The sequence below is a fragment of the Hyposmocoma kahamanoa genome, unplaced genomic scaffold (genome assembly GCF_003589595.1).
Source record: "Hyposmocoma kahamanoa isolate Upper Pololo Valley unplaced genomic scaffold, ASM358959v1 63, whole genome shotgun sequence".
NCBI lineage: Eukaryota > Metazoa > Arthropoda > Insecta > Lepidoptera > Cosmopterigidae > Hyposmocoma > Hyposmocoma kahamanoa.
The window spans coordinates 12,354,095-12,377,761 of record NW_020653851.1 but is presented as its reverse complement, the minus strand read 5'-3'; the positions used below and the strand labels follow the sequence as shown (position 1 = coordinate 12,377,761).

Genomic DNA, 23,667 nt, shown 5'->3' with positions numbered 1-23,667 from the left:
TGTTATAAAGTGGTCTGTGTAGTCAGCATTTAGGTAATTAAATAAATGTTATAATTACTACTGTTTTATGCTACAACTAGGATTAGAGAACAAAACATAGGTATGCCACCTGCCAGTCTTGACAAGTGTATTGATTTTCAAGCAAATTTTTTCGAAAGCCTGAAATACTCAAATGGTTTAACATTTTTATTTTATATATTTATTTATGGGAACCAGTGATCGGAATCGAAAGAGTTGATCTACCTGTACGAACGTTTTATTAGTATTTATTTTCTAAACAGTTCAAAATATAGGTTGTCTTGTTTATTTTTTTAATGAACTCAAGTACAATATTATTTTTGAGACAGTAATTCGTAGCAAATACTTAATAGGAAAAATAATATGCGTATTCAACTATAATCAGGTTCGAGAAGTCCAGGGACTTTTAGAAGGGAAAGTCTACGTTATTCTTTAGTTTACTTAAATTAACTCCCTCAATTCCAATCACTTATGGGAAATTTTAAAATTTGCGAAAAACAAATGACATTGCAACGAACTGAGTCTGAGGGTCGTATTCCAGAACTCTACTCAATGCTCAACTCAGGATCTGAGTATGATTTCAAGCACTGGAAATAGGACCGTAATGGCAGGGACTTGAGTACGATTTCGAGTGCTTTAAACCATACTCAAATCCTGACTTGAGCATTGAGTAGAGTTCTAGAATACGACCCTAAGACTGTGGTCTTATGCGTATGGGCACTTACACGCGTCGACGGCGGCGACGAGACGTGTATACGAGCCGACGCGACGACGCAAACGCGCGTCATCGGACGCACTGTAGTTGTGGTTATTTATCATGTATAAAAGATAGTTTCAATTTTAGTTTTGCTTGTTAATTTCACTCAGTTTTTTTAATAAAGCAACTACATGAAATTTTAAGTGCAAACTCCAGTGGAGTATATACCTAAGCTTCATAATAACAACAAAATTTACACATATGTACAAATATACAGATAATATACACACAAAATATAAGGTGGCGGTTATTTAGTAATATTAACTTAGTCGTCATTCCTAATTTGTTTGTTCAAGTAATTATGTTCGTAGACAGCACAGACCACATAAATACTAGTAATATACTGGTTAGTGGGCGGGGTCCGCGTTACCTAGTTTATGATCAGACGGTGACATGATTGTCAACAGCGCGTCTGTTGTCGTTCGAATGTGATACATGATTATTTTGTGGAAAAAATAGAAATATAAATTGTGCCATTATATCATGTGGCGTGAGAGGACCAAAGTTTAAAAAATACTCCCCGAATTTTGTGAAAAAAAAGAAACAAACAAAATAAAAAAAAATATAGAAACAAAAAAGAAAATAAAAACTGAATAGGTCCAAAAATTTTGTTGGCGTAGTGTTCTTTGGAGGACATATCGAACTTGGCGCCCAGGTCATTAAGCAAAAAAAATATTGTTAATTATCTACTTACAAGATGCACCATCCATACTGAAATCGACAAATAAGACAAGTTAAAATAGGAATCGTTGACTTTTTTAACGTCTAGTGTTAGTAGTGCAATCGTGCGTTATTGAACTTGATTTTAAGCAGAACAAAATATTTTAATTTTTATTACTTTTTTCATGCAATTTTAAGCCCACTTACGATCGTCCAGTTTCGTCGACCAAAGCCCCATCTGCATCATCAACCCCTGTCAGCTTTTTCTTATTTGCCTGGTATGCCTGTGCATACTTTTCACCACCAATGCCACCTGAGTAAATATTAAATTATGTTATCATCGGTAATTTGTATTTGAGTCCAAATCCAGTCAACACATAATTATAAAAGTAAATAGCATATACTCAAAGTAAATTACGTTATAAAAATAATAATAAAATTCACGTTAATTGGCGGTTAAAAAAAATGTAATTGTTTAATATACTCCCGGACACATAATTCGAGTCACCTCTATTTTCAATATTAAATGCTTAGCTTAAACAATGATTGATTGCTCAAAAAGGCTGTTATGCGAATTTGAAACTGGTAGACTAAACGTTATTTCCATATCCTTATTTAAAATTTGAATTTAAAAAACCGTTTAGTCCTTTAAGGATAAAAATGCAAGGTGGCTCGAATTATTTGCCCAGGAGTGTATTTATTTATTTGTGACATAAATGATGCCGGAACCTTGTACTAAGTGCTTATTCTGCAGTTACATTTGTATATTGTACATAAATGTATTTTGAAAGCTAATGAATTTAGGTAAAACTCGACCGCTAATGTACACTACACGATATTTGTTAATGCTATTACCGTATAAGTATACAATACAGTACAACAGTTTCTTACTCTTTAAAGCAAAACTTTCCGACAAAACATCCGCAGCCTCTTTTATTGCCACTGTAAAATGAAATAAGACCCAGTATAGGACAAATTCTCGTTCACTATAGGACAAATTTTGGATTCCACAGGTTTGTGACTCGGCACAATCGCTATTCGACACACCAGTGGACTGGTCAGATTCTTGGATACAACAAATTACAACAATATACATCCGAAAAACTGCAGTTGTACACAAAATATCAGTTGAAAACTATCCACTTAGGACACGCTTCCAAAGCCCTCTGATCCATTTGTACAATTAGGCAGTATCACTGATGCTACTTGAACCAAATATTACATAATGCTAGCATAAGGACACAATTCTCGTACGTTCACATCTTATATGTGTAGACACGAACATCTTATACATGAAGTTACACGAACATACACACACGCTCACGCGCACGCATTTGATTTTAACAATTAATAAAATTAATAAATGTCTTTTTTTAAATAATATTTTAGTATTTTCATTTTTTTATTGTAATATTAAGTGACAGGACGAAAAAGTCGGGGCCTGGTGGTAAGCTACACGCCTGTCCATAATAGTTGCAGTGCCATTCTGCACTGCACTCTGCAGCTATAAATCGCAAAGATCTGAGGGGCACTGCCACTGCGCCCGTCACCCTGAGACATAAGTTGACAAGTCCCATGTGCCTGTAATTTCACCAGCACCTTTATCCTTCACAACCGGAACACAGTAATGTTGATGTTACTGTTTGGCGGCAGAAATAGGTAAGGTGGCAGTAATAGTACTGCCACCTTACCTACCTGGTCTCCTTAATTTTAGTCTAAAATGGTCTCCTTAACTAGTCTAAAATTAAGGAGACAAATCTATGTATCAGCATGAATAATTATATATATACATATGTAGGCGAATTATCAGATAACTATCATGATAATTATCAAAGAAAGGTAATAACTAACCCTGCTAAAACACAAGTTTGTGACACAAACCTGTCACAAATCTGCTCGTAGATATTATACTACACTTACTTTTTCTATTTGTTTTTGGTAAAGATGTCAATAAATTTAATATAGCAATCGAAAATAATTTAAACGTAAAAAGAGCATCGAAAACAAACAATTTTTCATACCATCAAAAAACAAACAATACCTTTCATAGGAACTTTTAATTCTGGAGGCGTAATTGATGCCGTGTCTTCAGTTAAATGAGATTGCATTTCTTTAGCTACGTCTTTCATGGGTAATATGGGTAATCGATTTGGATTACTCTCTATCCTGAAATTTTATTATAAAATGTAAGCATCATATGTAAATATAAGAGCAATGTAAACTAATCAGCAGTATTATTATTATTTTTTTATAAAATATAAGTGCGCATTTCACCTCCATCACACCTGATGGAAAGTGACGATGAGGTTGATGATGGAGCATGCACACCTAAATAATGTCTATTCACTCTCGCCTTGAAAAGAGTCGAGTTATAACGTTCAGGAAACAAGTCTGCAGGCAGGGAATTCCACTCCATAGCCGTTCGTTCATATAAATGTGGAAGCGTTACGGTTCGTGCGAATCTTTGGAATATCCAGATAATGTCTTCCACACAGTAGTGTAATAATGTTCGTCGTTTGATAATTTTTTTCGTGACGCATGATTTTCAGATGTTTCGATTTTCTATTATTTATTAAATTTCTCTAAATCGACCATTCTCACAATTCGGTGTTCTCAGCCTAATTATTTACAGGCTATTTTTTTTCGCGTATTATACTTTATAACACTGAAATATGATCAACTTTAAGCTAAACTATTAATATATCGAAATGGCATTTGTGCGCGACAGCACCATTCTTTTTAAACTGTTTTTATTATATTGTTTTTGTTTTCTTTATTGTCTAGCATTGAAGTTGGATGCTCAACTTTTTTTCCTCTAGGCAATAATAATATACAGTCGTCACCAAGTATATGTGGTCCTTTTCACCAGTTTTATGAACCAGTGAAGAATATAATTGCAGTGGCCATTGGCTATCTAATTTATTATATTTAAAATGGCTAAAACCCGAAGCCAATCACGATTGATTGCCGACGGCCAAGCGGATTTTTCAGGTAATGTTCCCGCTACGATTGTGCCTGGCGCGTTGACAGGGTTTCGTACAGATAGCCAAATGGGGCCTACAGATAACAGAGCAATGGACGTACCCATCGCACCTGCGCCCACTCGCACACGTACAAACTCGGTTGCATCGCGAACAAGCCGCTCTTCAGCGCCGGTTACTGCGAGGAAACTCGCAGCAGAGGCACAGCACGCTTGTCACCTCGCACGATTAGAGCTAGAGCTGGCTACGAAAAAGCTGGAGCTTGAGCGGAGCACTGCCGAGATCGAACTACAAGCAGAGCTAGCAGCGACTGACGAGGATAAACAATAAAACGCCAACACTGTCCTAGTCAACCAACACAGTTACGAGCCACCCAATTCTGACATCTCCCCCCAGCACCTAGGAGGAGCTACGTCCTCCCCCTCCCCTCCTCACGACGAAACGGGTCACACCGCCCCGTCGTCCTCCACGCGGCTGCCAAACTTACTGGCGAACGGAGCCATCGCTCCGATCGCCCGCGGCCGCGAAGGTACGCCGCCGCCGAGCGGGATCGGCTCTCTCCCAATCCCGCTCGGCGACCTCCTTCTGGAGCATCACCGCTTCACAGAAGGAGACCACTACCTCATGGGACTCTTGATCCGCCAGCATAGCCGCTACTGTGCCTGGCGGAGAGAGATCTCGCCCGATCCGGGCAACCAGGATGTTCCGCTCGGAGGCCTATGCGGAGCACTCCTCCAGCGTGTGCTGGGCGAAATCCTGGTTCCTCCCACAGTGGTGGCACTGCGTCGTCGACTCACGTCCGATCCGATTCAGGTAATCACCGAAGCATCCGTGCCCGGTGAATATCTGTGTCAGCCGGAACGTAGTGACGCACTTCCGCTGGCTCAACCAGACTTCGAGGTTGGGCAGGATCGCGCCGACGGCGCGCTAGCGCGAGATCCACGGCTGTTCCAGCCTCTCGCGCCACTTCTCGAATGCCATGTCTTCCACATCGAGCGAGACGGTTACGAGCCAACTGACCCTGCTATATGTAACGTCATGGACAGTATTTCACGGCTAGTAAACACCTTTCAAAACTTGGTACATAAGGTCATTGAGTCCACCAGGATCCACTAGCCCAATCACCTAGAGGATCTTTGTGAACTCGGCAGTGCATTAGAATCCCCTAAGTTAAGTGTATGTAAAGTTGCAATAACATTGCGACAATAAATAATTACTTATTGTACCGATCGGGCAATCGGGTTTTCTTGTCGTTTTCGTAGACAACCTTTATTGACTTAGGTAACGACTGGCTAGAAACACAACGGCATCAAATGACATTAGTGTAGAAATATGACGAGTCACCAAATATGAGGCGCGTAATACCGATGATCAACACGCATTAGAAATTTTAGTTCGTACCTACTGCTCGCCGACTTCCATCCGGGCGCTTTGAACTTGGCTTGTGTTAGAAGTCGGATACGATAACAGCACCCTTTAGCATTGTCTAGGTTCAGGAGCTTAGAAAAGAAGATGTGGCGAGAGCCAGACTATGCTAAGCGATATCGTAAAAATATCCACGATACCTTGAATAAAGGACACGCGGAATAGTGAACGGGACAAAAACCTGCTGGTATTTGTTGGTTTTTACCAACTTCGGGGTGATAAATCCGAACAAACCGACGAAGCTATGTATATCCCATGATGCTGCCGCGCACTCTTCGGGAGTGTCTTTAAATTCTTTACTGTTAACTGACCTGTTGCAGAATCAACACGGAATTTTGATGTGATTTATAGAAGGAAGGATCGCCCTAATTGACGATATAAAGGAAATGTTCCCACAAATAAAAATTATACATCGATACAGGTACGACCAACGCTTCCAGTGGCGTGACCCTTCTGGCCCTATTAAAACCTACCGTATGAGCTCCATGATTTTTGCCGCATGCTCAAGTCCTGCAACGGCAATCTACATCACCAACTTAAATGCATCATAGTTCCGAGAAGAGCTCCCAGAGTCCGTGCGAATCATCAAGAGCGATACCTACATGGATGATTTTATCAGCAGTGTTCATAGTATTAAGGACGCAACTCGCCTGATTGAGGAGGTAGTTACTATTCACAGACGCGGCGGCGGCTTTGAAATGCGTAGCTGGACAACCAACGAGCCAGCAGCCTTAGCAACGTTACCAGATGAATTGTTGTTCAATGTCGTTAACAGTAAGGTGCGTGATATATATTTGTGCAATGACTCGATGTCTCGCACTCTAGGTCTTATTTGGCAGCCCTCTTGTAATGAACTAAAACATAACTCTGGTCTGTCTAATGAGTCATCTCCTCCCCGAATAAAACGTCAAGCTCTTACTTAAGTCATGCGTATTTATGACCAGTTGGGAATATTGTCACCAATCGTAGTCAAAGTTCGAATACTATTCCAAAATTTGTGAAGACGACTACAAAGCATGGGATGAATGGTTTGAGTCAATTCGAGAAATACGAATACCCCAATAGTATAAATTAAGTAGCATGAATGGGAAGGAACGGGAGCTACGCGTATTTTGTGACGCGAGTCAATTAGCGTATATTGTAATCGCATATTGGCGATGCGTTGATGTTTTCGGTGACGTGAAGCTCGTGTTCATTGCGAGTAAAGTAAGTGTAAAGAATTACAATAGGCTTTGATAGCCACTCGCCTAGCTTCATTTATTTGCGACGCTCGTCGTGGCAAACCCAGTCGACGTTACTTCTCGTGCGACTCGATAACGGTACTGGGTTAGCTACGAAGAAATGCACGAAATTACAAACCCTTTGCAGCCAATAGAGTTGGCGAGATATTGGAGAACAGCGCTGTTTCCGAATGGCACTGGGTTCCAACCGATTTAAATTTAGCTGATGACGTTACGCGTGGTAGAGGTACCACTTCAATGGTAGACTCCCGTTGAATAGTTGGTCCTGAATTCTTACTCGCTAGTCCCACAAACTGGCCATCTGAGCCAGCGGGTAGTGCAGCTCTGGTTTACCCTTTGTTTCTTTACTTAGGAGACACACTGCTATTGGAATTACCTCCCTACCTGCGTCCATCTGTAAAAAGTTATTCTTAGCTTCTGTCTTTAAGAAACCTAGCAGTTGTGTGAGTTTGGACGAGTCATTATGTGGAAGTCTAATCCAGTTAAGTAGAGTGTTTTCTGGCAAGGCAGACTCTGCGAGTGGGTATAATATACATTTATATTTGTCTTTACAAATTCGTAAGGTTTCTAATGTTTGTAAATTTCCTACAATTTTATCATAGAGAACATCTATCGCTTCACTATTTGAAACTACTAATTTTAGAATTTCCCGAACATATGTTTCAATGAGAACTTCATATTTGGCAAATCTATCCTTCAGCATGTGCACCACATGTACATAGTTCCCTTTGGTGGAAGCATAACTTTCGACTAGAGCCCTCGCTTTCGATCCTGGGATCATTGCTTGCATCAAGGCCTGGTTCATCCATGGTGTTATCTTCGGGTATTTTTCTAAACTGTCCCTAGAATGGTACCCACTTCTTCGGGTCATCATTGAGTTTTACGAATTCCAATAGTGGTAGTTTCAGATTGTGCTGTTTTGAAGCCTCTTTCTGAGATTCTTTCTAAGACGTACAATTTTTGATTTCTAGCCATCGATGTCTGTATTTCTCCGTTTCGTCATATTTCTCGTTTAGTGTTCTTTCTGAATATTCGGTTGCTACCAGTAATACTTGGTCCCTTTCTCGACACAATTTCGTAATTGAATCCATGTTTTCTCAGATGGAATTGGATGTTCTTTTCTAAAAATACGGCTGAAGCCGTTGAGCATACTCACGAGGTCTCCTGCTGATTTCGCAAGCAAGACGACGTCATCCATAAATCTTAGGTGATGTGATGGAGATATTGACCGTTCACGTTTATGCCTAAACCATTCCAATCTAGTGTTTTGAAGATATTTTCTAGTGCGTTAGTGCGTAGCGTCGAAGATATCTCATTGGCGTACGACTTAGTATTAGAATAATCGTTGAATTGTATTGATAGTGTACTGTTCTCGTGGCTGTTTTGTATAGGTTTTTTAGCAGGGTAATATAATATACCTATAAACTATTCTACATCACTGAAGCATAATATAAAACACAATTCAGCTGTGTCAAAAAAAATCCATTAAGCTGTAAACAGACGCAGACCGTGGTATCAACAAATCCTGGACAGCACAGGATCTCGAATCTTCGTCCAAAAGATTCGTATTTGTGGAGTTCCTGGAAGAAGTAGATGGCTGACAAAGTTCGTCCCTAAGACTATTTTTTGTGGTTTTTTAAAAAACACGCTGGAACCGCGATGAAGTTATAATACGTCGAGTATCACGAATTTATTGGCGATGGAGATTTCAGGGGATCTCTTACATAGTGCCATTGAATTGTTCATTCCATTCAGTTGCTAACATTTCTTCTTGTAGTTTTTTTAACTAAATTAGTCTATAACTTTTATTTTTTATGCCTTGAAATTGATTCTGTTTCGCGTTTGATTTTTTTAGGATTTTTAACAGGCTTTTCCCAAACTGGTAACAACTACTTTTCTTTACTAATATATCTCTTTTTCCCCTTCTCTTTCGATCGCTGATATAAAATCGAACCATTTTTTAAAGTCGCAAGTCTCTTTTTTCTAAAATTTCCTCCTTATTTTTTTTTTGTTAAAAAATATTGTGTATTGGTTTGATTATAACGTCTAATTATTACCTAGAAGTCTGGTTTTATCATAATATGTTTAGATATGCTCTATACTGACACGAAATAGTATGTAATATTTAAAACTCTTCAATATTTTCATACTACGGTAATTAGAAAACCTACGGTAATTTACAGTAGGTAGTCAACACGGACCAATTCCTCAAAAATTTCAAAAACTGGAAGAGTTGGAAAATATTCGAGTATCGTAATACATAAAGGCCTATTAGCTCTTTTATTTCAATAAGCGATAACACATTTCCTTGAAAAATGTAATTCACAAACAGGGGAATGGGAATTAGAAAATTGTAAAAGCAATGTTACGGTAATTAGATACTTTTATAAATTGCGAGCGAATACGCTGACACTATTTCGTGGTTTCGGTATGCGCACTTTGAAAAGAATATTGACGGTAATGAAACCTTCGGGCCGGACACTCGAATATTTGATGGTAGATTTTTAAAAGAAAGGTCATCGTAGGTTATATTTTTCTGCGATTACACAAGCAGTATTTTGCTACCCAGGATCTTAAATGGCATTGGTGTAATTCATTCCGGACTAAGATGAGAAGTAAATTTGCAGATAAAAGCAGCGTCCGGACAGGCTACGGTAATTGAAGAACATGGGTTTGAAGAATAAAATAAGTATGATAATTAAGTAGTAGAGCTAAAATCTTAAAAATACCTTTAGATAAAAGTGTATAAATCAGTTTAAAAAAGAAATTTGTGGTTCTGTATGATGCCATAAAGAGACAGGAAAGGTCGGCACATGCAAAAAGTTGCTGTTTTGAGAATGGCCGAAATAATGCTTTCGCATTCGAATGGACATTTAATAAAAAAAATGGGAAAACATGAGCATGGCCGTGATTTAATTTTTACTTTACATGGTACGTTATAAAATTTATCTAAAATGTTACGAAGAATAAACGGAAATTCTGCCTAAAACGGTCTTCCAGCACTACAATATTCACCGAAATCCTGAAACGTATTTTTCGAAAACATCAGTAGAAAATCGACTTAATAATATTATCATTATTCTGCATGTTATTGTCAATTTTCGTAAATTTCACTGAACGTATATATTTTAAATATATATTTATTTTAAATCACGCACTCATCAGCACTTAGCGTTTGATCCCACAAACTAAGAGCGTTTGATCCCACAAACTAAGCGTGTTTGTGGGATCAAACCTTTGTGTCGTGGCTATGGCGGGTACCTACACATATTCGTTTCCCTACTGTATGATGTGTTAAACTGTGCTAAAACTTACTCATCCGCTCCTTGGCCATAATTCATGGTATGTGCATCTCTTTTCGTTAGTAATGCACTTGGTTTGCTTTTCATCATCTGTATTAGTTGTGTTTGCGTCGCTTCTGTGTAATTACGAATTATGTGACTTATCAAAAGATACTAATATTATTGTAATAATAAGATACAGGTGAAATCACACAATAAGGCAAATTTTAAACTATTTTTCCCTTCTAAGGTAAAGGAATTCATAACATTGGCGAACGTTACTAAGTTAATTTTAGTAGACGCCTACTGGTTTAAAAAACTTGTTACAACGAGGCAAAATAATTGCCTACGGAATATACGCAGCAGTCTTTCTTGTTTTTCTATTTTCTTAGTACCGCACATTTTCACGCGCAATATTGCATACTTTCCCTACAAACTAACCTGATGTTTCAGGTCACAGGATGAAATTAAAAATTTGGACTTCGTCACGATCTGTAGAATTTTTTTTATGCTAGTTTCTTGCATATGGTCCACAAGAACAAAAAAAATTGATTGTGCAATTCCTTTCGGGATCTTCGTTCCGCTCTTGGTTTCACTAGTAGGCCCAGTAGGATTTTGATAGTACTCATATCTCCACTACATGCCATGAGTGGAATTATTAAAAAAAAAATGGTTTCATCAGACTCTTCCGTTAACATATTTAATAATCATTTACGGGACGTATTACTTCAGCTGCGTATTTATCGCTAAACGAACTGAACAGTACTAGCTCGCGAGGTCTCGTGATGGCTATTAATTATTATATAATTAATATTTAATTAAATATGTAGCTATATATAATAAATTAATATATAATCAATCGCGAGTTTTGATGGAAATAGGCCAGCGAGATTTCAATTCTCGTCTAGCCTCATTTCGTCTCGCCTCGCCGGTGGAAAATCACCCTTACGTCTTCAAAATCTAATGTATGTTAAAAATACTGTTATACGTTCTTTCGATATTTTGCAGTTTTATCCCTTTAAAATTTTGATTATCTTTATTATTTCGAGATTTTGGTATGTACTCGTTATCTACAAACTTATGCTTGTCACTGTTTACATTTCTATTCGAAACTTCCCGTTTAACAGGTTCGTTTTGTTTTAATGCCGTGCTCTAAGCTCGAAATTGTTAAACACAATCACTTTGTTTTCAAATCTCGTAATGATTTTGCAAATCATTGATACATTATTTTAATCTTTCAAATATGTTAAAGCAATTACTTAAAATAAAAATGTAATATTGCTTACCTCTTACCTAAACAGGCACAATTAAATTGAAAGTGTGAAAACAAACAGTACGTGTCTTCTTCATATGGTTGCTTAGGATGAAAAGTAATAGCGTGCATGCGGGGAGTAATATGTGTCAAGCTATGATACTGGGGTATTCCAGATTTTAAGGCACCACGCGAACGTTTGTGTTGTGTTGGATACAAGCAACCGGCACCTAGAAATGAATATTCTATTTTCATACAATTGATATGAAATCGACACAGTCGCCGGTTGCACCAGTCGGGCACTGTCGCCGGTTGCTGCAACAGCAATTGCATGAAAATAGAATAATCGCTTCTAGTTGTCGGTTGCTTGTATCTAACACCAGCTACACGATCGCGCGGCGCCTTAGCAGGGTGTAGTTATTGAGGTATACAGATGCGCGAAATTATCAGACGCGCGGCAATATCCAATACTTCCCTACTTGAATAAACAAATTTATAGAGTAACTCACTTTTATCACGAGCATAGCCTGACAAGTAATTTGATGTAAGTTCTATGGCCTCTGAAACAAGTGAAACCAATATAACTATTGATCAGTATATTGTTATTTTCTTTTTTTTAAATAGTAAGTACATGTACAAAAAAGTCCATCAGCTCATCTCCTGTACAATTTAGAACACAGAGCCTTAAGAATTTGGAAACTTGTTAGGTTAATATCAATAAATGTATCAATAAATACAAAATAATCTTTAGTTTTGTCTTTATTTACCTCCCATTTCGCCAGTCGTACTCGGAGTCGTAACAAGCTCCACTTCTTTGTGTAGTTTTTCTTTAAAATGCGGAACAGTAACAGGATCCGGCTTGATAGAAGATAATCCTGGAGCTTCTTCAAGACTATGGAATAATAAAATTAATTAATTTGGGTATTCATTGTATGTACCAAAGTGGATAATTTTTTACAGGTATAAAATAGTAGGTACAAATCTATATGATTATACTAATAATAATAATAATATTTTTATTTCGTACTTTACATATGCAGGTTACATACACAAAATGTTACAATTATATATGAGCTTCCAACTCCTAAATTAGGTATTAGACCTGTGTTTTAGGAGGAGGAGATTCTCTGAACCAAGGCATAAACATTTAAAAAAATTATGGATAAGTGAAAGCTTTGTGCTTACAATAGGTTTATAATACTATTACTACTGTACATCAGTAAAAGAAAAAGTAATAAATATCTAATCTTCTATTTTTTTATCACATCAAATGATGGGACGAACAAGTTTTGCGCCTGATGGTAAGCTCACGCCTGTCCAAAACAATTGCAGTGCCGCTCAGAGCTTTAAACCGCAAAGATCTGAGTGGCACTGCCACTGTGCCCGATACCCTGAGACATAAGTTGATAAGTCCCATGTGCCTGTAATTTCACCAGCACCCTACCCTTCAAAACCGGAACACATTACTGCTTGGCGGCAGAAATAGGTAAGGTAAGGCAGTACTTCCCTAGACGAACTCTTTCACAAGGAGTTCTACGGCTACTAATTTTTTTTTAATTTAAGTGCTAAAAATGATCTAGCAAACTTTATGAATAAAATATATAATGACGGTGTATTAGCATAACACTAACACCAACTTAGATAAGTTTCCTACCAAGTATTAACTTCTATTGGATACCTTTCTTACTTGTGTTATTCAAGGTGTAATAGGAATTCTGATTTAAATGAATTAGGCAGGGTATGAGGTGGGCCTATTCTTCTTTCCTTATTCTCTGTCATCCTACTTCTCTAGTTATATAAGTCTTATATAACTAGTCTACATTAATGGGATGTTACTTCTTATCTTGTATCAATTACATCTCTATGTGTATATCACACCTTTTATATATGCTGTTATCTATTTAATACATATCCGGTGTACTATATGTATTTATACTTGAGTTTAAATGAAACCATGGTGTCATGTGAATGAAGCTATGATACTATTAACAGTATTTACATCTACAAATTACAATAAAGTATGATAAATACTTTTATTGTCCAAACGTTCCTGTTTTTATTGTTCCTGTCAAGTTACCTATTCTCGTTAAAGACTGAGATGTGGTACGTTAAATAATGTTCTTAGTTAGCATTGCCAGTACATTTGTTTGCATGGGCTTACTAGTTTTGCAGACTATGTTGTGTTCACCTACGATGATGCAATATAAGTAGCGACAAGCTCACTCTGTCTGCTGTTCCTGGTTTTGCTGCCTATGTCGTACTCATCTACGATGATACGGTATAAGTAGCGTCCATAGATATAGGAAAAAAGGGGAGATATGTAATGACGCTATGTAAGATCGAGTACCGATGTCGCCGCTTTTTAGCTTGTGTGCAATTCAAACTTTACGCTCTATTATCTACTACCATAACTTAAAGATTTTGATTGGGTAGGGCTTAAAATGTGAAAACGACGTAACACAATTTAACAAAATTTAATTTACAGTCACTTGAGTAAGAGTTATACTACAATATTTCAGTATTTTTTTTCATCCTGATTCAGCCATTCACCATCAGGTGGCGTTTTAGTAAAAATGCTACTAGTATATAATAGCTAACTACGGGAGGCCGGTCGGGGGCCGGTCGGGAGGCCGGTCGGGGGGCCGGTCGGGGGGGCCGGTCGGGGGACCGGTCGGAGGGCCGGTCGGGGGCCGGTTGGGGGGCGGGTAGGGGGTCGGTTAGGGGGACGGTTAGGGGGACGGTTAGGGGGTGAGTTAGGTTGGGGGTTGGGTTAGGTGGGCGGTTGACCCGTGGTCGGCGCTCCAAGGGACTCTCTTCGAAGAGTCGCGCGTTAGGTGTTGCGGCGGAGCCTGCCATCAGATCCGCCGCGGGAGCTGGGGGAGCAGCCACTGAACTTCACAGTTGAGTGGATGCTGTCCTGGCCCCCCATGGCCCCTGGGTAGAGGACTCGGAGGAGTTCGTTGCCCAGCATAGAGGGGCCCGGGATGGAAGGCTCGTCTGGTGTTCGGCGAGCCTCACATTCGGAGTCGGGGGACCGATGTGTCTCCCTTCTCGGGGAGGGGCTGCGAAAGGCGCGGCCAGCCGCTGGTGGGGGCACGGACGAGCGCATCTGCCCGTACCCCCACCTACAGCGGAGAGGAGGAACACTCCGGGGGTTTAGTGCGGTCGGGCTGCTCCCCTCCAGGGTTCAGCCCAGTCCCATATAACCCTGGCCCTGCCCCCGCCTGGCCGGGGTATCTGTATGCAGATGCACCCGGATTAACAAAAAAAAAAGGTGGTGGGTAAGGCGGTGAGTTAGGAGGTGGGTCAGGGGTAAGTGACCCACCTCTTAACTCAACACACCCGCTCACCCACCTACTCACCCACCCACTCAAGAACATTGAAAAGATTGAAAATTGATTAATTGTTAATTGTAGACATACGCGATTAACGATTGATCAATTGTTAGTTGCTGTTTCGCAATTGACAATTAATTAATTGTCAATCTTTAATTGCCAGAACAATTAAATTTTGCCCAACACTGGATGAGTTCTCTATTAACCGTGCGACTTCTTGGAGCCAAGGATGTCTCTGCGCGCGTTTGCCTTAGTCCAGTCAGTGTCGTATGCGAGTAAAGCAGTATCATCAGCATAGGTAAAAATATCACCATCTTCCATGTAAATTTGGCAAAGCTCATTAATATAGATCGTGAATAAGGTAAGGCGCAGAATGCTGCCCTGTGGAACACCAAAACAGAGCCCCTCCTCCCTCACTCACTCTCATTGACTCATTGGGAGCGATCAGTCAAATAATCAATGAATATATGGTATACAATGAAGTGATCCTTACATGAAATTAAGTCATCAGCACTAAAAAGAATTTGATCAGTTTTATTCATTATTATAGACAACTCACACTTGATCACATAATTGACTATGTCATATGTATATTATATTTTCATTCAATTAAAAGATAGTTTTATTACTTTATTTATAGGTGTTTTATTATTTGTAAACTTATTCTTAGCTGTTAAAGTAGGAAAACTAGAGCCTCTCTAAGTATGTCGTATTAAATATAGATATAGAAAAAAAGGAGAGATTTGGTATGGGGGCGTACTTCGTGTCGTCTCGATATGATCAAAATGATTATATCGAGGTGACACGCCTACAATCATGGCCACTGTGACATGGCGATCGTTGTACAACAAGATCTCTCGTAAAACGTGAAAATGCCAAGTTGTACAAAACACCTTGTAAAAATGAATAAAATAAAATTGGCTTTATTTTACATGTGCATGCAAAATAAATTAGAAACAATTATAGAAAACTACATAAATCCTTCATAAAAAACAACATAATTTAATTTATTAAATTCCTTGATGGTTCGAGTTTGCTCTTGACAGTGACAGCTTTACCAACCCGTGGTAACGTATAATGGAAAACTGACTGATTTTTTTCTATATCTATGTATTAAATGTATGGGAGCGTTTAATACTAAAATTTTGGATGTTTCTAGTTTTATTATTTTTAAGTTATCATTACATAATTACAGTTAGAATTATATAGTTACTTGTCAATTTAATCATTAGTTAATGTACTTACGATAACAGTTTAAAGCTTATTGATATCTTATGTTTATGGAATAATCGCCTGGGCACACTTAACGATTACACCCTGTATACGTAAATAAATATTCAAATATGGTATATGTATTGACAACTGATATATAGTAGCAGTAGAGCCCTTTGTGAAAAAGTTCATCTAGGGAAGTACTGCCACCTTATCTATTTCTACCGCCAAGCAGGAATGCAAAATTACCGCGTAAATAACGTTTCGTAACAGTAATAAAAATATTGCGATCAAAATTGCGTGCTTGTTGCTACTTCGTGTGTTCATAAGTTTTGAGACGAAATAAAATAAAAATTTGAAATTAAATTTAAGGATTTTCAGGTAATGCTGCGAGTAGACACTAATCAAGAACGCTACAAGTAATTACTACTCACTCAAAATGACCGCCTTATTCCTAAGCTCTTAGACGATTTGGGTCAATTTTGTTTCGTGACACAAATCTTCTCCAATGGGATTCGGTTCGCTTGTTCGACGAGGGCTCGCTTTAGAGAATTCAAATTGGGTTGGGACTTCTGCCAGGCACTGAGCTCTAATTCAGTCCACAGATAATAAACAAATAGTCCATAACAAAGGTGCACATGATGTAACGCGTTTAATGAACCGTGGACATTCAGCCTTGGATTATCCAAAGCTCAAGTAGAATGAAATATTTGTATAATGAAACTTCAGATTATTGGTAGTTGGTATGTATACACGACGTGAAGTAGTTGGAAGTATCGTCTGCATTTTGGTGCCATAGGATCAAACTAAATAGTCATCGCCCCATTAAGACAGTTTTGAAAAGCAGGTTCAGATGAAGAAGTAAGTAGAAGTACTTACACATGCGCTGCATGATTCTTCGTTTCAAGTCCTAGATGTTCAGGAGTAAACGCATCGGTACCATGTTCTTTCAAATGTGTGATCATTTTCTGGAAAGCTGGTCCACGTTCACCTGTGAAAACAATATTATGTGAGTGAAGAACATTGAAATACCAATATTGAATTTGACACCTGTGTTCCTTTTAGTCATTCACGAAAAACTATCGTCGTCTATTAACGACTACAAAGGCAAAGAAAACTTTGATCAAAGTAGTGCGTGAAATGCTTACTTTCATCGATAGCCTTTTGAGACAACCACTTTGATGTGAGATCTAAAGTTTCTGTAAAACGAAAAAGTAAATTTACATTATTTTGTGTAGTTAATACTATGTCGGAAACGGTCATGAGCACGGATGAAGAACTGCGAGACTAGGTTGCCACCTGCAATTTACAGCGTGAATTGCGCGCTCCCTCTGACGTTGGACCTCGACGGTATCTGGGTGGGGAATTGTGATGGTAGACGAGACCGGAGCGGACGAGATCGGGTCTTTCTGGCTACACACACGCTACATAGACACTGTCCGGGTTTTGTAATTTCTTCTTGTGCTTCAAAGTGCTTGGTGTTATAATTGTTCATTTTGCTCTCTAAAAATATAAACTTTCTCTCGAAACTGGTTTTATTTTATTATGATAAATGGGAAGCAGACTAAACATAATTTCACACAAATACATATGTATTAGATTTACAGTATACCTTTCCTTTCTTTCCAAGAACAAAAAGTATAGTGACAATGCTATTGTCTATTTTTTTCAAGTGTGTTGCTACACCGCGCAAACAAAGCCAAACTTAGTAATATTTATTATTTACCGCTCTTAATACACAAGGTACCTACTATTAGAATAACTAGTCAAATATAATTTCAAATTAAATATCCTCATTCACACTATCACTTTTATTGTCATGTTTTCTAAAATTATCCGAATTTTTACCTATATAATTAATAGCGTATAAAACTGTAAAAAGGCGAGTGGTTCCTACCTACGTATAAACTCGGTGAAGGTATTGCAGTAGGTAGTGGTACTTTAGTATTTATACTCTTCTATGAGGTAGTGTAGATTTAGTCAGTCGAGCATGGGAATTTCATTTTTACAGTAAAAATTTTACACGTAAATGGCTTTATGAAAAGCATTGACCTACCAATAAATGGACGTCGGGTTCGCGCTAAGTGTGCGGACCTGTAAGGCGTTAAAATCGCATACAGAGCGTCAATCGCGCAATAGTCTTCGTTTGCTCGAGTGACAGCGCGGTACTCAATCATGCAGTACCAATAATAATAACTTGTAAAAATTACTACAGTAAAGTGTGAAAACAGGATTTTGTATCATATTTTCACTAAACAAATATATTGTGTTGTCATAGTTGTCATTTAAAAGTGTTATTTTGGACAGTTGTATAGTATTTAATTTATATATAACTGAATCGTAAATATAAATTACAAAACGCGAAATAATGAAATAGCTAACTGTCCTTTTTCTACTCATTGCATGCGCAAAAGATGGAAAGAGGCCCATTACGTCAGTTTCAAGAAGCTTATATAAACTTCTTGGTCATTTTCAATTGTTCGAACCACAAGCGATTGAAATATTTAGAACCTTTTTAGAACAAAGAAACTGTAGAGTTGCTTTGATTTTAATCCTATTTTTAAAATGATTTTTTTATTAAACGTTAAATAACTAACAAAATATTCTTGTACTCGTTTTACGGCATGGGATTACGTATCAGAAGTCAGAAAATACATTTGCCCGAAATAACATTAGCTCGAATTTTCATAATGTGTTTTTACGAAGATAACAAAACAAAAGCTAATTTTGTCTATGTAAAAAGCGTCAAAATTACTCGAAAGTGTAACGGTTTTGTTATAAATCGGAATTACGGATATTTGAGTTTACGTTTAGTTAAAATATCGGTAACATTTCTTATATAATATATATATAGTACACGCTTATTTTCACATTTGTAGTAATATTTGTATATATGTATCTGCCCAACTGTTTATTATACCTTTAAGTGAATTTGTACAAAATTCGACATAATAATATATATAAAAATTAATTAATATTTACGAGAAAGGCCAATTAAAAAATTTTTTTTTTAATTTTTTTTTAATTATAAAAATTTTAATTAAAAGAAATTCTAATAACACCTTAGGCCATACTGTATTTCGAAAGAAAACCCATACAGATAGGTACCTCAATGGTAATTCCCATCACCATCCTAGCCAGTTAGCTACCGTGGGCAAATCTTTGTTTCAGAGAGCATATGGTGTCTGCGACAGTAATCATCTGGCGGGGGAACTTCAGCATATAAAGCAAGTCCTACATGCGAATAAGTTGAGGATTCCATGCCAATGCCGCAGACCCCGTGTGAAACCACCAACAGTCGAGGGAAGACCTGCCATCTTACCTTACGTGAAAGGTGTTACAGACAAGATCGGAAGAGTCCTCAGGCGTGCATCTATCAAGACCTATTTCAAGCCCCTGAGGAAGATTTCTCAGTTCCCGAGACCCGTGAAATGTAACATCCCCTTACAGGATGCAGGAGTTTACAAGCTTGACTGTGAGTGCGGTCTCTCTTATATTGGACAAACAAAGCGAAGTATTTGTATCCGCGTCAAAGAACATATAGCTGATGTCAAACACCGTCGCGTAAACAAGTCTGCAGTCTGCGAGCATGTCATGGATAAACCTACAAATTCAATGAAGTTTGACAAACCCCAGGTCCTTGCAAAAGAAGTCCGTTATCTGCCCAGGATGCTCCAGGATGCAAATATTTCTCCCCGCCCGAGAATTGAACCTGGGACATGGCGTGCCAGTAACCGTTCATCGGCATGGTAACCGTTCGGCCAAGGAGGCAGTTTTAAATGTTGTGAAAAAGAATTGCAGGTGGTCCTATATCACGGCGTTTATTACATACTTGCTATGTAGCGGTCGATACTAGGAAGTCGTCGATAAGAGGCGATTATTACTTATTTTATATACCGTTCATGTCAGTATTCTGGTCAGTTGGAATTGGCGACGCTATTTGTGTCAGATTATCGTGGATCGTTTGCGCTAGATTGGGATCATCGTGATCGGTTTCAAATCCTTTCGCTGTAATTAAACTGAAAGTAATTTATGAATTGAAAAGTTTTGATTTCATCATGATTTCAGCAACAGAAAAACCTCGTCGAGTATGTTGAATATCACGTAACATCAGATAGATAGAGAATATATACAGAACATATGACTGTGCCATATTGACAGACTTGACGAAACTAATATCAGCACTGGGTCCGGTTCATTCGATATGAACAACTGACACATTTTTTAAGGAAATCAAGGGGTAAATTAATTTATGATATAAAACATTTGGCGTATTCTGTGATATAAAGTACCATTGGGCTTACATAACAACTTTCAATCTAATATACCGATGATGGTATAAATAATGGCCCTTTTATATTTTTAGTTGCAGTAGAGCTTGTGAAAGAGATCGTTGTACCTTGTGAAAATAGATCATTTGTTGTTCTATCGATCAGTAGGTGCACATCCACCTACTAGCTACCATACAAATTTGATATCTGCCGCTACACTAGTTTTGACTTATTGTTGGGAAGAAGCTCCATGATTTAATGTCTCCAGTCGTTTTAGTATTTTGTTTTTAAGTCACTTACTCTTTAGCTGCATCTCTCATATTTTTTTTAACCTTTCCTTTTACATATGCTGTTTTGTTCGGTTGTTCTTTCATTTTTTTTATTAATTCGTTGAATGCTTTGCCCTTATCCTCTGTAAAAAAAATTAAACCTTATTTAAAGGTATTTAAAAATAAAATAACGTTGTTATGGCCGGAAGGAATTCACTTACCAAACAAATTTTTTGTTAAACCTTCCGGCTGGTTTGGTCAGAATGTCATTATGTACTACAACAATATGTTGACATATTGTTGAAGCCTCAAAAATCCCATTTCCCAAAATGACTGATTTTCTAAAAGCACAAAATTTGATCGGTAAGTGAATTTATAATATCAACCAAAAACAAACCATTCCTTAGTAATTGACTTGGGATTTTAAAAACAGTTCTTCACACCAAATTTTGAACTGTGTAACCTATAGCGTGGTCGTAGGACTTTTTGGGTTTATCACTCGGAATGCATCACGTACCAAAATCTGTAGGTACTTAAAAGGATTTTAACTTACTGGCATATTCTGCAACTTGTGCTAGATAGGGCGAGCAAATGTCGACGATTTCTGTGAAGAATAAATAAAGGAAATTCTTAGAAATAAGTACAATACCTGTATTCATAACAAGTTATGTTCGTGATTTCTTTGATTGTTTAATTTAGCAACAAAATACAGACGAAGTTTTTTGATTACAAAAACAAACTTAAATGTCATATTGGGCTTATTTGACTAGCATCTGCACGATTATATAGAAAACTTAGAACACAAAACAGATGGTCAACAGCGCGTAGCCACTATGCGTCTCGCTGGGGCGTGTAAATTTTTAATTGTTACGGTTGTTCTATGGCGCTCACAGCAGTGGGAATGCATTAGTTTATGGTCTATCCACACATATCCGCTCCGTGCTCGAGTCGTGGACGGGATGTGCTCCGTCAGGGGCTCAAAAAAAATATCGTTGCGTATGCTTTGTATGAACTCGTTCACACATGTCTGTGTCCGGGTCGGAGCAGCGCCGGGACGGCCCCGCAGTTCATACAAACCAGCACGTCCCGGCCACGTCCCGGGCACGGCGCTGATGTGTGTGGATAGTCCTTTAGAAAGTAATAGGAGTGATAGGACAAAAAAGTGATAGGTTTATTATGGGTTTATTATTCAAACTGCAATTTGTAACGTTTGACAATCAATGACTAATTTTATGGAGAAAATAGACTAAAAAACAAGGAAAACCGGACGGTATATGCCGTATGCGTAGAGTTGATTAAAAGTCACTAAGATTGATATTTGTCATTTGCGTGCAGTCTATTTAACGAGTTTGACGTTTGCGGTAAGTCAACGATATCGTCGACATTGATGCTGAAAATTAAAGTAATGGCTTCAAATTAGACGCCTATAGAAGCGCTGCAGTGGCGCAACTGTGACGCTACAGCCGCGCCACTACTAATTTTCATACAATATTTAAGCGTGAAACACACTGACAGCGGGTGCCACCTGCGCCCATCCCGCGCTCGCGCGCCGCATATTGTTTGTTGTCGTCCATTAAGTATAAATACAAGGAATTACACCCACTGAGCACCCGACCTGACACGCACCCGACCCGTACCAGTTCTATGTGTTTCACGCTTTAGAAGGGCAGTTGCAGCGACACTCGGTACATGCCACGCGCGCGCCACTCTTGCAGTCTCAATTAGTGAACTAAAAACTACGGAAGCGCTCCGCGCCACAATCTCGCCATTGCAGTCTTATAAACGTCTAAATTGAAGGCGTCCTTAGCATTGAGTTCTGATATCAATATTTGTGTCAGAAGTTTGTTAAAATTTCTTAACGCACCGTAATATATTCCAAAGTATAAATAGCTTTAATTAATAACGAACCTTTCATAGGTTCCACCATATCTTTTGGCGTAACTTTTGCAACAGTTTTTGACAGCTTATCATTTATCTCTTTTGACATGGCAATCTCATAATCGATGGCTTCAAAGCTCGGCGCTGATCTCAGCCTAGAAATAATACATGTACCTATATAAAAGTATGGGTGATTTTTGAGGACCACTAAATAACTTGTCCAAAAAACTTACTCATCAGCCGCCTCCTTATAACTTTGTTCGAATTTCTTATGTTTCACGAACTGTTCAGATCCTTTCTTGGTCATCTCACTTGTCAGTAATTTAAAAGCTTCCGCCATTGGGCCTGCGCCAATAAGAGGCATGAAGGTTTACCCTTATTTCAAAGTACTCGTATATTTTTAACCGACTACAAAAAAGGAGGAGGTTTTCAATTCCGCTGTATGTTTTTATTTTCTTTTTTTTGCATGCAACATACGCGATATCTTTGGCATTTATGAGCCGATTAATTTTGATGTTTTTTTTTTTGTTAAAAAGAGGATAGGTACCTCTGTCGTGGTCCCATTTAAATAGGTGCGAACAGGCGGAACAAAATGAAAGGGCATTTATCCGGTTTCGCGCACTTTCTGGTAACCGATTTCAATAAAACTTGGCAAATAGATGTAACTCCACGAACTTTTGGGGTCGGCTTTTTTGGTAGTTTTTTTCTGAGATTATTAGTAATGGATTGCACGTACCTTTGAATTGTAAATAGGCGGGTTTAGCTATTGAAAGAAACAAAAACAAATGTTATTACCACCCAAGTTTAAATAAATAACATATCTACGTATCAACAGACAAGTTACTTAAACACATGCATTCCAGTAGTCAGTAAATAGTCAGGTTGTGAAATCCACAAATTAGCAGTTTTCCAAAATGAACAACTATCATTAAATTATTACCTGAAAACCATCATCAATCAAACTTGTATACGACCTTAGAACATGCAGCATGTAGTAAAATTACACTTACGAGGTGGAGTCCGACCTGATGCCTGTAAGACAAAAAATATTAACGTCAGGAAACTTGGAAAAATGTCGAGAAAAATG

General features: G+C 38.1%; 1 protein-coding gene across 1 annotated transcript; it reads right to left on the bottom strand.

Annotated features, from left to right (window-relative positions):
- Positions 1-1,638: 1,638 nt before the first annotated feature.
- LOC113229978 lies at positions 1,639-23,595 on the bottom strand. The gene is made up of 15 exons (XM_026463680.1): positions 23,591-23,595; positions 23,317-23,343; positions 22,814-22,925; positions 22,611-22,735; positions 21,256-21,306; positions 20,734-20,845; positions 20,060-20,181; positions 17,311-17,361; positions 17,042-17,153; positions 12,383-12,507; positions 12,125-12,175; positions 10,398-10,500; positions 3,477-3,601; positions 2,327-2,377; positions 1,639-1,748 (listed from the first exon to the last, which is right to left on the bottom strand). Exons 3-15 carry the CDS (start codon positions 22,918-22,920, stop codon positions 1,639-1,641), a joined length of 1,245 nt encoding a protein of 414 aa, XP_026319465.1. The 5' UTR covers positions 22,921-22,925; positions 23,317-23,343; positions 23,591-23,595.
- Between the last annotated feature and the right edge of the window lie 72 nt (positions 23,596-23,667).